Source organism: Microcebus murinus, chromosome 14 (genome assembly GCF_040939455.1).
Source record: "Microcebus murinus isolate Inina chromosome 14, M.murinus_Inina_mat1.0, whole genome shotgun sequence".
In the NCBI taxonomy this organism is placed as follows: Eukaryota; Metazoa; Chordata; class Mammalia; order Primates; family Cheirogaleidae; genus Microcebus; species Microcebus murinus.
Window position 1 is genome coordinate 14,572,169 of NC_134117.1, and position 13,667 is coordinate 14,585,835.

Consider the following 13,667-nt stretch of genomic DNA (forward strand, 5'->3'; position numbering starts at 1 on the left):
ACCAACAATGTATAAGTATTCCTGTCTATTCGCATCCATACCAGCATCTGTTATTTTGGAATTTTTTGAAAAAAGCCATTCTCACTGGAGTTAGGTGATATCTCATTGTGGTTTTAATTTGCATTTCTCTGATAATTAGAGACATTGAGCATTTTTTCATATGTTTTTTGGCTATTAGTCTATCTTCTTTTGACAAGTTTCTGTCCATATCTTTTGCCCACTTTTTAATGGGGTCGATTGATTTTTTTTCTTGTTGATTCACTTGAGTACTTTGCAAATTCTGGTTGTTAGCCTTTTATCAGATGTACAGCATGGAAATATTTTCTCCCATTCTGGAGGTGGTCATTTAATTACATTGATTGTTTCCTTGGCTGTGCAAAAGCTTTTTAATTTAATCAGGTCCCATTTATTTGTTTTTGCTGTTGCTGTGATTGCCTTTGGGGTCTTCTTAATAAATTCTTTGCCTAGGCTGATATCTGTAAGAGTTTTTCAACCTCTTCTTCTAGAATTCTTATAGGTTCATGCCTTAGGTTTAAGTCTATGATCCATCCTGAGTTAATTTTTGTGAGTAGTGAGTGATGTGGATTTGTTTCAGTCTTCTACATTGGCTAATTTTCCTAGCACCATTTATTGAATAGGGATTCTTTTCCCCAGTGAATTGTGTCTGCTTTGTCAAAGATCAGATGGCAATATGAGGACGGTTTTATATCTGGGTTCTCTGTTCCGATCCATTGGTTTATGTCTCTGTTCTTGTTCCAATTTCATGCTGTTTTGGTTACTATAGCCTTGTAGGGTAGCTTAAAGTCTCTTAAAGCGATGCCTCCCAATTTGTTCTTTTTGCTTAAGGTTGCTTTGGCTATTTGGGCTCTTCTGGTTCCATATGAAGTGTAGAAGTATTTTTTTCGGATCTGTGAAAAATGACATTGGTATTTTAATGGGAAGTGCATTGAATCTGTAAATCACTTTGAGTAGTATAGACATTTTAACAATGTTGATTGTGCCAATCCATGATCATGACATTTTTCCATTTGTTTATATCCTCTGGAATTTCCTTCCTCAGTGTTTCATAGTTTTTCCTGTAGAGGTCTTTTACCTCCTTGGTTAATTATATTCCAAGGGATTTTATTTTCTTTTTTATTATTGTAAAAGGTATTGAGTCTTTGATTTGATTCTCAGCTTGACTGTTGTTGGTATAAAGGAATGCTACTGATTTGTGCACATTGTTTTTGTAACCTGAGACTTCACTGAATTTATTTATCAATTCCAGGAGTTTCTAGGCAGAATCTTTGGGAGTTTTTATATATAAGATCATATCGTCAGCAAAGAGTAATAGTTTGACCTTTTCTTTCCCCATTTGGATATACTTGATTTTCTTCTCTTGCCTGATTACTCTGGCTAGGATTTCTAACACTATGTTTAATGAAAGTGGTTACAGTGGGCAGCCTCGTCTGGTTCTAGTTCTAAATGGGAGTGCTTTCAACTTTTCAGTATAATGGTGGCTGTGGGTTGGTCATATGGCTTTTTATAATTTTGAGGTATATTCCATCTATGCCTATTTTGTTAAGAGTTCTTATAAAGGAGTGCTGAATTGTGTCAAATGCTTTTTCTGCATGTATTGAGAGGATCATGTGGTCTTTGTTTTTACTTCTATTTATGTGGTGAATCACATTTATAGATTTGTGTATCTTGAATCAACCTTGCATCTGTGGGATGAAGCCCACTTAGTTGTGGTGGATTATTTTTTTGATGTGTAGCTGAGTTCAGTTTGCTAGGATTTTATTGAGAATTTTTGCATCTATATTCATAAGGGATACAAATATAGGGAGCCACTGCTCCCATTCAGCCAGCATACTCAGGGCATATCGTTGTCATGGGAACCAGGAGCTAGGCTAATTCATTTGGAATGCCATGCCCATATCCAATATGGTGGTTCTCCAATGAGGGTGGAGGATGGTTGCACTCACAGATCCCCATTCCTCAGCGCCCCTCTACACTCCTCCATTGCATGTGTCCATAAGAGCTTCCTTGCTACCCAAGTCCAGGACTGAGATTTCTCTCCTGCCTCTGCTTACACCATTCTCATGTCTGGGGAGCACCAGGTGCAGCCTGCCCATCCAAGCCACCCCCTACCCTTTCACTGGGCTCCAAGCATCTCTGGGTTTGGTCCATGCCACTGTCTTCTCCTATCTTCCTCTTTCCTAGCTTTGCTGTTTTTCTAAGTTGCGTCCTCGGGTGTCTCTGCTCTCTCTCCCTGCAATCTGCACATGGGCTGCAAATGCTGTCCACTTTCCTCAGTCCAACATACTACCTTCCAGCTGGGAAGATCCGACAAGTGATGTCTCTAGTTGCCCATCTTGGCTACTGCCCTTGACCATATGCTTTGATTGCTCTTTGGTATAACCTAGGGCTTGTCCAGGTCAGGCCTAATCTCGGGAATGAGTCCTCCTCAGCACAAAGGCAGGACCCAGTGCCATTAAAACTCTAGAACAGGGTTCCCTTTGCCCCCTGGAAACAATAGTCAGGAGGGTTTCCTGAAGCCACTGTCACAACTGCCTCTCAACCACTGAATGCCCCCAACACCTATCAGGCTGTGACCACTGTCACCCCCACTGGACTGTTATAGCCACAACTGTCTTAGTGATCTGTGTGTTCTCAGGATTATGGGGTTGGGGTTGCTCAGTTCATGCTGTTGAATCAATATGTGTGGCTCATTTGATACTCAAATTATGGGGATATTTGTGCATGTCCATATGACCACTTCTGTAGGAATGTTTTCTGCTCACTTGGATCTTTTGTTGTGTTTTCTCCCAGTGGCCCACCCTCAGGACCCTCACCACCCATCGGAGAAGCCTGTCATTCACTGCCATAAGTGTGGGGAGCCCTGCAAGGGTGAAGTGCTTCGGGTCCAGACCAAACATTTCCACATCAAATGTTTCACCTGCAAAGGTATGGCACCTCCAGCTTAGTGGCATGTCACAGTCAGTGCTTGCTGTGGGGTCCACCCCATCCCCATAACTCCACATCAGGAGTTAAGAATGCTCTCAGAAGCCCTGGAATCATTTACCTCTAGTTTAGGATTCGATTAGACTCAGAGAGGACAGCAAGACCCCCAGGACCACTGGTTCACAGGCCTTTGGGTGCCCACTGGGGTCCCTGATTCTACTGTGGAAGGAGCAGTAAATGCAAATGCAGTGTTGTGTTTTGCACCTTATCTCTCTTTTCCTCTGAAATAAGGGATTCCTACCACAAAGTAACATTATCCCAATATCCATTAGTTATAGGAGGACTGAAAACTTGTAAGATTAGGGTGCCAAGTCACTGGCTCCTCTGTGTGTGTGTGTGTGTGTGTGTGTGTGTGTGTGTGTGTGCGCGCGCGCATGCGAATTGAGAAGTGAGGATTAGGAGGTCTCCACGCAGAAAAGTACTTCCCATCCAAGAAGCTACCAATTTGATGTTGATTTCCATTAGCACGCCTACCTTTTTAGGTTTACAAATGTTGGCATCTTGGTATGAAATATGCTGACCTGTTATTTGAGAGCCAGGGCATGGCTGATTAGGGAAAAAGAAGAAGAAGAGAGTGGTTTGTGTGTGTGTTTGAGAACTAAGTTACTTGAGCTGAGAGCACAGCTGTGTAGCTCAGGATGGGGTCGGAAGATGTAGGAAGAGATGGAAGAGGGACAAGACTCTGAGCTTGCCTTGCAGCTTTACTTAGTGCTCTGCATGCATTAAGCATGGCTCACACCTGTCATCCTAGCACTTTGGGAGGCCAAGGTGGGAGAATTGCTTGAGGTCAGAAGTTTGATACCAGCCTGAGTAAGAGCAAGACCACCATCTCTACTACATAAAAAAAAAAAATAGCTGGGTGTGTTGGTGTTCACCTATAGTCCCAGCTACTCAGGAGGCTGAAGCAGGAAGATAGCGTTAACCCAGGAGTTTGAGGTTGCAGTGAGCTATGATGATGCCACTGCGCTCTAGCCTGAGTGACAGAGCGAGATTTTGTCTGCAAGAAAAAGAAAAGAAAGACTTAGCATTGCATCCTAAGCCATCCATCCATGGCCAGGTAGGTTTCAAGTGGACACCAGCATACTTGAGAATACATGAGAAAGGAGTGAGGAGGTGGTTTCCTGGAGCCTACAGCTGCTCCTTTCTCTGAGCATACACTTTTCAGGAGAAGCATCTTTAGCATGTATAGCTAGAGTGAGAGGTGGGAAGAAGAGGGAGGGTTTGAGCTTGCTCCCGGAAATAAGCTCAATGCATGACATAGGTTACAGATGCAATTATGCACATCTTATAGGGAGAGATTATTTATTCCTCCTGAAAACCTCTGTGAGTAAGAATGATAAACCTGAATTTTCAGACAACCCAAGGTGGTCATCAGGAAATATCAGAGCCACACCCAGGGTGCTTACTGTGCTACGTCCTGTGTAGCTTTAGTCCTTCCTTGCCATTCAGCATCTGTGTGATTGCAGGCAAGTTACTTGTCTCTCTGTGGCTCCAGGTCCTAATCTATAACATAAAGAGACCAGACCATATGACACTTACATCACCCAGGTCTGAAGTTTGTAGATTCTGTATACACATAACCATCTATGTGTATAATATAGAATGCAGAGGTACCGAATTAGGGATTCTTAGGTAGTATGTCAGAGAAAGAATATTTTCTGGTTACATCCATCTAACTTGGACTTGTAACTTCTCGTTACATCCATCTACATTCTAACTTGGAGTCAGAATTATATTTTTTTTTATTGTTTTCATAAATTTCCTGAGACATAGTTCCAGGGATAGATTCAGTATGAAATATAAATGTAATCCATAAAGGACTTCATCCCTGTATATACTTTATATTTCTACTTGAAAGTTTAAATCTAAGGAGCAAAATATAAGTTAGTTATGTTGGAAAGTTGAATCATGTACTTGATTTTATGCTATAAATGTATTTCTGAAAAGTTGAATTTTTGTTTAAATTGAATCCTATTTTAAAAGCACTTGCTATTTTTAGGAATTAATTTTCCATTTATAAAAGTATTACTAAAATAAATGAGTCACCTATTCTTATAAATGGATACTTTCTCACACTTAATCTATCAATGTATGCTGTCTTGTGTCCCAACTTTCTGGGGTCACCCTTTCCTTTAATATCCAAAGAAAGTGGGTTAAGCTCCCCATTCCTTATACTGTAGGAAGTCCGTGAGTTTTCCCAAGATTCCAGAACAGCATTGTCCAATAGAAATATGATGTAAGCCACTGTGTAATTCTAAATATGCTAATAGCTATATTAAAAAGCTAAAAAGGGACAGGTTGCAATTGTCATATTTTATTTAACCCCGTATCCAAAAATGTATCATTTCAACATGTAATATAAAAATTATTGAGATATTTGACATTCTTTTTTTTTCATACTTGCCTAAAACATCTCAGTTTCGATTTGGCACATTTCAAGTGCTCAATAGCCACGTGTGGTTAGTGGCTACCACATTGGACAGCACGTTCTAAAGAGTCCTTGAGGTTTGCATTCTTGTGGTTCCCTCTCCAAATTCTTGCCAGTATCAAATACTTGGTCTCCCCTTGTGAGCGCTGTGTCTTTTTCATTGCTTCATTCCACACTGGACATTATTCCTCTTCCTCCATTTCCCAAGGCACCCTCAATGCTGGTTTTTTTTTTTTTGAGACAGAGTCTCGCTTTGTTGTCCAGGCTAGAGTGAGTGCCGTGGCGTCAGCCTAGCTCACAGCAACCTCAAACTCCTGGGCTAGAGTGATCCTTCTGCCTCAGCCTCCCGAGTAGCTGGGACTACAGGCATGCGCCACCATGCCCGGCTAATTTTTTTAATATATATATATCAGTTGGCCAATTAATTTCTTTCTATTTATAGTAGAGACGGGGTCTCGCTCTTGCTCAGGCTGGTTTTGAACTCCTGACCTTGAGCAATCTGCCCGCCTCGGCCTCCCAAGAGCTAGGATTACAGGCGTGAGCCACAGCGCCCGGCCACCTCAATGCTGTTTTTAGCAGACTTTACCGGAGGTCTGGGATAGATAATCGGAGGTTATAGTGCATAATAGGCAACAACTGCCCAAATGTTCTCAGACCATCTCCTGCAGAAGAAATTTCTCCCTTGGCCAGGGCCATTTCTTTTTTTCTTTCTTTTTTTAATTAATAGACTTTAATTTTTAGAGCAGTTTTCAGTTTACAGAAACATTGGTCAGAAAGTACAGGCCAGGGCTGTTTTTCATACTTATTTTTAGAATCTCATCTGCCTCCATCCTTGATAGGGCTTCCTCTCTCTTCAAAGACCCTTCTCTCCTCTGTCCCAATTAGATTAGGACTCTAAATTTCCTTATGGTATCTGCTTTTTATAAGTTCGTTAGGATGGTTTCCCAGAAGAAACAGCAGTCTTCTCCCTGAGAAATACAATCTTCCTCCTAACCCAAGTGACCCAGACTTCAGCCAAGTCCTAAAACAACAGTTTCATTTTCTTCCCATTACATGTAGAGTTGTGATGTTCAGATAATGAGCTAATGTCCCAGGACAGAGGATTTTGGGTGGGGAGCATGTGCCCCAAAGGGTGGGGCTTTTGCTCAAGAGCTGGCTAAATGCACAGGAGGCAGATTCAGGTCTTGACTGTGATTTCGGGGCCAGTGAGACTTTCTGCCTGGCATCCTCTCCCCCTCCCGCCCTGCTCTCCTTACATACACCATGTTGACAAAGCCTTCTATTTCTTGGATGGGGGCAGAGGTTGCTTTCCACAATTAGAAAGGCCTAAGTTGCAAATGCCTGTGGGAGTAAAAAACAGGGATAAACTCTTCTAGCTAAAAAATAGGTTTTGGAAAAAAGGGAAAAAGAGGACACAGAACATTTTACACAAAGGCTAAACAAGTATGAAGGTGGGAAAGGGTTGCGGTGGAGGAATTAGAGTTTATAGCACAGGCTTAAATCATTTTCGGGCTCCATGACTTCACAGATGCAGCTGTGACAAGATAAAGCTTGGGGAGAAGGAGTTTTGTTGGTGAACTCATCCCACTTCCCGAAATGTCTGACATTGTGGGATCCGATGGGCCAAGAGTTATTCATCCATTTACTAAATGTTAATTGAACACACACTCCATGAAGGATGGTATGCTAAATGCTGAGACTAGAAAGAGACAACATACCATGTTTGTAGTCAAAGAACTCATGGAGCGTTGGAAAAGACATAAAAATAAGCAACATTGAAGAGATCCAGTAATAAGTGCTGTGATGGAGAGATGTATAGGATGCAGGACAGAAGATGGGAGACCCATAGGGAAGATATATTGGTAGTCCAGGTGGAAATAATGTAAGGTAGCAGCTGGGTATGATGGGGAATAGGAGACAAATATTTAAGAGACACTTAAAGTTAGGGTTGATAGGATTTGATGACTGATTGAATGGGAGGAGTGAAGAAGGATCCACGTCTCCAGCTGGACTGCCTGGGTGGATATATAGAGTTGCCACCAACTAAGGAAATGCAGGAGCACTTGGGGGCAGTACTGGGGAGAGAGAGAACCAGTTTGGTTTGGGATACATTGAGGTTGAGTATACACAGTACATCGAGTCCAGTAGGCTTAGCATTCAAGAGATGCTGGCCCGTGTTGGGAAGGAGGATTTGAAAGTCTTTGGCATCAGGATAATGGCTGAAGCTGTATGATTGTGTGTGAAATTTCCCTGGGAAAGAGCAAAAGGCAGGACTGAATGCTAAAGGATGCCAGCATCTGAAGGAGGTAGAACCTCATGCCCATTCTCCACCTGAGCATATGTATTCATCTGGTAATGAGATGAAGAAAGTGGTTTAATTGATGGATGGACTCTATAATTAAATGAAAAGGAGATCCCCAAAGCTTACGTTATTTCTTATAATAACCCAGTGGGAGTAGAATTCAGCTGCAGGGGTCTAAGTGGAGCTACTCTGTCTTCAGAACTCGATAGCTTTGTTTTCCATCCTTGCTCATTTTAGCGGGATTCATCCCACTAACTTAAAGGAGTGGTTCTAATGCTACCCATTTATTCTGGAATATTGTTTCAGTTGATGTGATAGGTTTTTAATCTGTAGCCTTGTCTGCATCATGGTTGTATTACATGCTGTGTGAGAGAATAAGAAACCTGAAAACAAATGAGAAGCATTCATCCCAATTTGGATGTGGATGTGTTAGTATTTGCCCAGGTTCTTCCTTGGTGGAATAGCTTCTAATGAGGGACAAATTGTCCATGTCTGGCACTTCTAAGTATCTCTTTAAATGTGAATTATAGTTTATTTTAATTATATATATATTATATATCTTTTTTGTTCATTATTTTGAAATATAATTCATTATAATTATTGTTGTTTACCTTGAGCATTTTTCAGAGGAAGGCCCTAATTTTTTTCTGCCAGAAAGTTCTAGATTATTTAGAAAAGACCAAAGACTAGGGAGGCTGCCAGAGAATCAACAATCAAGAATCACTGTCCAGCTAAGTGTTCTCTGTTTTCAGTGATCCTTTCCCAAACTATCCTGTGTAATATTTTAACTACTTCCTATATCACATCTCTTCTTGCTTTATTTTTTTTTTCTCAACATTTTTGGGGGAGGAGGGGAAACTTCCTCTTCTCCCTGGAAGATTCTCTGAAACATCAGCTCACAATAAGGCAGATTAGTAAGAGAGATTTATTTACTATGCACACAGGGAGTATTGCAGAGTGATTACCCAATTTCCCAATGGGGTCCAGAAGTTTGTATACCCTCCTTTTAGACATTTAAGAAGGGAGAGGGAGATGAGGAATATGGATAATTCTGTTGAGTGGCAATAAATGGTTAGTAGGAAGGATGAATAAATACTTGGGAGAATGAATGGATGGAGGTGGAAAAGATTGACTTGTAAATGATTCTCTTTGGAAACTAAATTAACCTGAGAGACAGGCATTATCATAAAATGGTTTATGCAAGTAAAGATAATCTATCATTGGTTATAGAGCTACATGTCTGCCTGGCAGATTTAGCAGATAAGAAAAGTTAGGCTCAGGCAGTTCTTGGTTAAGCTGTTGCTGCTGCTTAATTTTTTCTCTGGTTTAGACCCTTAGCTTTCCTGTCTGGGCTCACATGGCAGACTGGATATTGGTTATTTTGGGGCTTAATCAATTTGGGAAAATTGATAAAACTCCAGCAAAATGGAAGCAGTTTCTTCTATTCTTCAAAAGCTGATCTCAGGCTTTTAATACCTATTTAGAGAATCTTAGTCATTTGAAAACTGATTAATAGGCAGAATTATCTGGATGAGGTGGCTCAACACCTGTACTTGAGAGGCTGAGATGAGATGATCCCTTGAGGGCAGGAGTTCAAGACCAGCCTAGGAGACATAATAAGACTTCCTCTCTTAATAAAAAAAAAAGCAAAAAGGGAGAGGGGAGTGGGGAACAGAATTAACCAGGATGAAAGAAAAAAAATAAGTGCAATATAAATGTATTCCTTTCTTACTGCAAAAAAGAAACCAGTTTCATATTGTCTTTTGTTTATAAAAGGATAATCCTGAATAATTTATCTTCTGAATTTTTTGTCATGTTAAAATGTTACCTTGTCAAATAAGCATAATTTAGATTTTTTAAATATTTAGGGTTTTGAATTCCAAACTGGAACAGGATAAGGGCTCATAATCTTTCCAAAATATACTGCTTATCAGTTTTGACTCTTGTTGGGAGGTAATTATCTGTGAGTCTCTTGGGAGCAGAGGTGCTGATAGCCTTTTGTTTTGAATAATTTTTTAAGGATGTTTGTATAACAGCCAGCTTTGGAAGATAGAGATAGTGTTTCCAGAGTCAAGGGCAGATTTGTTTGCTGTCCAGTACGATAAAGATAATGTCTGCCTCTGGAGCAAAGCTGGACGGGTTTGCTTGTCGCTCATTATAAAAGATTGAAGTTTCTTAAGTGTGAGGTTCCTCAGCTGAGACTCAACCCACTGTGTGTGCGGCATCCGGCTGTGCCTATTACTATTACCCCAGGGGATCTGGGGGCATGAGGGAACCAGTGACAGATAGGAAGCTCATGCTGCCTGCCGTGCTGTGAGAATAGTCTTTGTTTCTGACCCAGGAGTTTCATGTCTTCTGCCAGCCTCCATAAAACTGGAGTAGGCAAATTTATTCGCTTACAAATAAGGTAAAATCTCAGATTCTTTACAGTTCTTGACAACTCTAAGATCATGTCTGTGAACACTTATTTCTTAAAAAAGGACATGTTAAAGTTCACACAGTTCCATCAAGGAAGAACAAACCAAGAAAATGATTTGTACAACCAAGGTTATGGGAGTGTTTGCACTATAGAGGGGGGAAGACAATTAAATTTTCCTTGACCATTTCTAAAGCAAGCATTTAGCCAGTCATATTGCTGTTTCTTTTTATCTCCTGACCGTGAACCATTGAGTGCCCCATGCTTAGACCTCCTCTCTACCTCCACTTTCTAGTGACCTTATCCGGTCTCGTGGATTAACATCATCTGTCCCCTGACAATTCCCAAGTCTGTTCTTCTCCCCTGCAATTCGGGCTGGTATCTTCAGCAGCCTTCTCAGAATCTCCAGTGGACACCTCAAACCAAACTCTCCTGATTACTGGCCCCATCCTCATCCTAACCTTCTTCTCTAGCCATTTAATAATTTCAGCAGTTGTTAAGATCTTCCTTCCAGTTGCTCAGGCTAAAACTCTTGGAATCATTCTCAACTTCTCCTTTTTTCTCACATACCACAAGCAATCCATCAACAAATCCTAACAGCCTTGTCTTCATAGTATATACAAATTTGACTATTTATCACTGTCCCGAAGATAACTGCCCTGCTGGTCCAAGCCATCTTTGTGTCTTGTCTGCATCAGTAATTTTAGCAGGTCTCTCTGCATTTGCCGTTGGCCCACACCCCCCACAGTTTATTCTCAATGCAACAGCCAAGATGATCCTTTAAAAAAAAAAGTCACGTCCTCTCCCCTTTCCAAAGAACTTCTCATCTTTCAGAAAGAAATCCAAAGACCTATGTTGGACCCTGAAGGCTCCTCCCCACTGTTACTCTCTGAGCTCATCCCTCACCATTTTCTCCCTGGCTCAGTCTGCTGAGCTACCCTGTCCTGCTTGGTCAAACAAATACCAAGTAGGCCCAGGACCTTTGCACTCACTATTTCTTTTGCTTGACAAGCTCTTCACCCAGATATATGCCTGATGCTCTCCCACACCTCCTTGGGGTCTCTTCTGAAATGTCACTTACCAGTGAGGTCATCCTTGACACCATCTGATATGTACATATGTAAATACGTATGCATATGTGTGTATATGTATTTATATGAGTTAAGTTGTGTATGGTTTGTTTATTGCCTGTCTCCCCTCACTAGAAATGTAGGCGCCAACAGGGCAGGAGGTTTGTATTAGCAATCCTTAGTAAAAGCCTAATTTATAGTTAGGTGCTTAATAATAGTTGTTGAATGAATGAACGAAATGTTTATCGTCGAGTGATATATGGGTTGAATATCCCTAACCAAAAAATTTGAAATCTGCAATTCTCCAAAATCTGAAACTTTTTGACTGCTAGCATTATATCCAAAGGAAATGCTCTTTGCAGCATTTTGAATTTCAGATGCTTTGATTAGGGATGCTCAGCTGGGAAGTATATGGTACAAATATTCTAGAATCTGAAACACTTCTAGTTCTGTGAATTTCTGATAAAAGACGCTTATCCTGTACTAATTATAAATCATTATTTCCAAATTAAGTCCAGGTCACTAAGATATGGTTTCAATTATTTTGTAGCTGTAGGAAGGAGGAATTTTTTTTTTTTTTATGCTTCCCAGACACATTGTTTGTTCTCTCTTTAATCCTTTTTTCAATCCTTCTAATTTCATGAAGCACAAGGTCTTTGTAACAAAGAGAGAGCAGCTTTCAGGCCCAAGAACTTGACCAGACAATGGTTATCAAAGCTCAAATTTAGTTACACTGTTTAATATTTATTTCTACAGATTCTTTATATATAGATGAAGGGACACTGGCTATTGATTTATGAGAGTGGTATACATTTGCCTTTTAAAATAATCATGTGTTAAAAGTGAGATGATTTTTAAAAAACATTAAGGAAATAGAATAGATAAATGAAAACTATGGCAAACAGTAGTGAAGGTGGTATGTGAGTGAAATCGGGGAAGTCTGAGAAATGCCCGTCCCGATGCCTGCTTGGATTTGCATCTGAAGTGGCGAGGCTGTTTGTTTCATGTAGTCTTTGGAGTCCACCTTGCCATGTTATAGCCATGACATCTACTGACAATGAGAAAAACTGCACTCGTATAAATCAAACATTTTAGCTGTCAGGACGAGATTGGTCTGCCACTAATTAGATTGAAATAGTGAAATTTTGGTTGTAATTTGAAAAGTATCGTGGAAGAGTTGACTCTCCTTTGGCCATATTTTTCTTTCATTTAATCTGCGAGGGATTTTGATAGTGTCTAGAGAGGTAGCGCTGGCTCAGTGAGAGGTAGAGAGCAAACATAGCTGCCTTGATAAGATCAGCCAAGACTGAACGAGATAAGCACCTTCAAAACTTTTTGTCCACATCGGAGTCATGTGGCAGGGCTTGGAGCAGCCTTTCTCTGTGATGGAAGTGGCATTTGGGGAACCTTCAATTGTGCTTCTGTAATAAGTATTCACTTCCGCGTCTTTGCTACCATCTGTGGGACATCAGCAGGGTTCCGCCATCTTCTATGAAAAGCCTGTGTGAGGCCACAGGGTGGGTCCCGCTTTCTCTCCAGAGAAGCATATTTACAATGTGTCTCAACACCAAGGACAGCCGTTCTGCTGCTCCTGAAGCTTCTGAAACTCTGCGTTTCTCATCTTCCCATTACAACCTTTAATGAGAACCCGGGAGAACCTCAGTAGGTATAATGTGTCGGTGTGCAGTTTGCAAGCTACTCAGGGAGGGGCTTCTCTGATAAGGGTTCTCTGATCACATGGCCCTTGTTGGGACTTTCTTCAGGACAACCTCCTTAAATGTAGAATTTAGGTATGAGACACTCAGCTGAAGAGTAGACATAAAAGTGCCTGCTCTAGCCATCCCTGGCTAGTAGCGTGCAGATGGGGAAAGTCATGGCATCCACATATACTCTGAGAATTCCAAATGGAGGAAAAGAAGTGAGTGTAGAACTCCATTCCATTTTTCTGCACCCATAAGTCCAAAGCTAAAAACTGAAATAAAATGTTTATCAATGATAGAAACCCTGGTTAACCTAGGGCCATAGTATAAATTCTGAGTGTTAAGCAGTGACATCTGTTTATTCAACAAATAGTTTTTGCATGCTCAGACACTCAAAAATAAGTTATACACTTTCAAGTTATAAGTTAGACATGATCTCTGCCTTCATAGTGCTACTAATTGGGCATTCCGATGGTCATACAAACACGACTTAACAACTGTGGTGGGGAAATGGATGACAGATGGAGCTGTGTGAGTGATGAGAGCATGCAACTGGAGGATCTCGGTGTGTTTGGGGGGCGAGGAGCAGGTGGTCAGGAAACGCTTCCCCACCCACCTCCACCTCTCTAGGAAGAGGAGTTTAGCACAACCGCTGCTTAATTTTTCCTTGTAATAAAAGTCAACTAAATCGACTTCACAAGGTCTGCATTCTTTTCTTACTAAAAGTCACTTAAGTTTTGCATAAATC

At 40.9% G+C, this 13,667-nt stretch overlaps 1 protein-coding gene across 4 annotated transcripts in view; it reads left to right on the forward strand.

The window, feature by feature from the left end:
* The window catches only part of ABLIM1 (actin binding LIM protein 1), a 290,610-nt gene that overhangs the window by 142,775 nt on the left and 134,168 nt on the right, over positions 1 to 13,667 (forward strand). For all 4 annotated transcript variants that reach the window (XM_076009764.1, XM_012772677.3, XM_076009763.1 and 1 more), the window contains exon 2: positions 2,812 to 2,946. In XM_076009764.1, the coding sequence (XP_075865879.1) occupies positions 2,812 to 2,946 (135 nt within the window). The remainder of the gene's footprint in view (positions 1 to 2,811; positions 2,947 to 13,667) is intronic.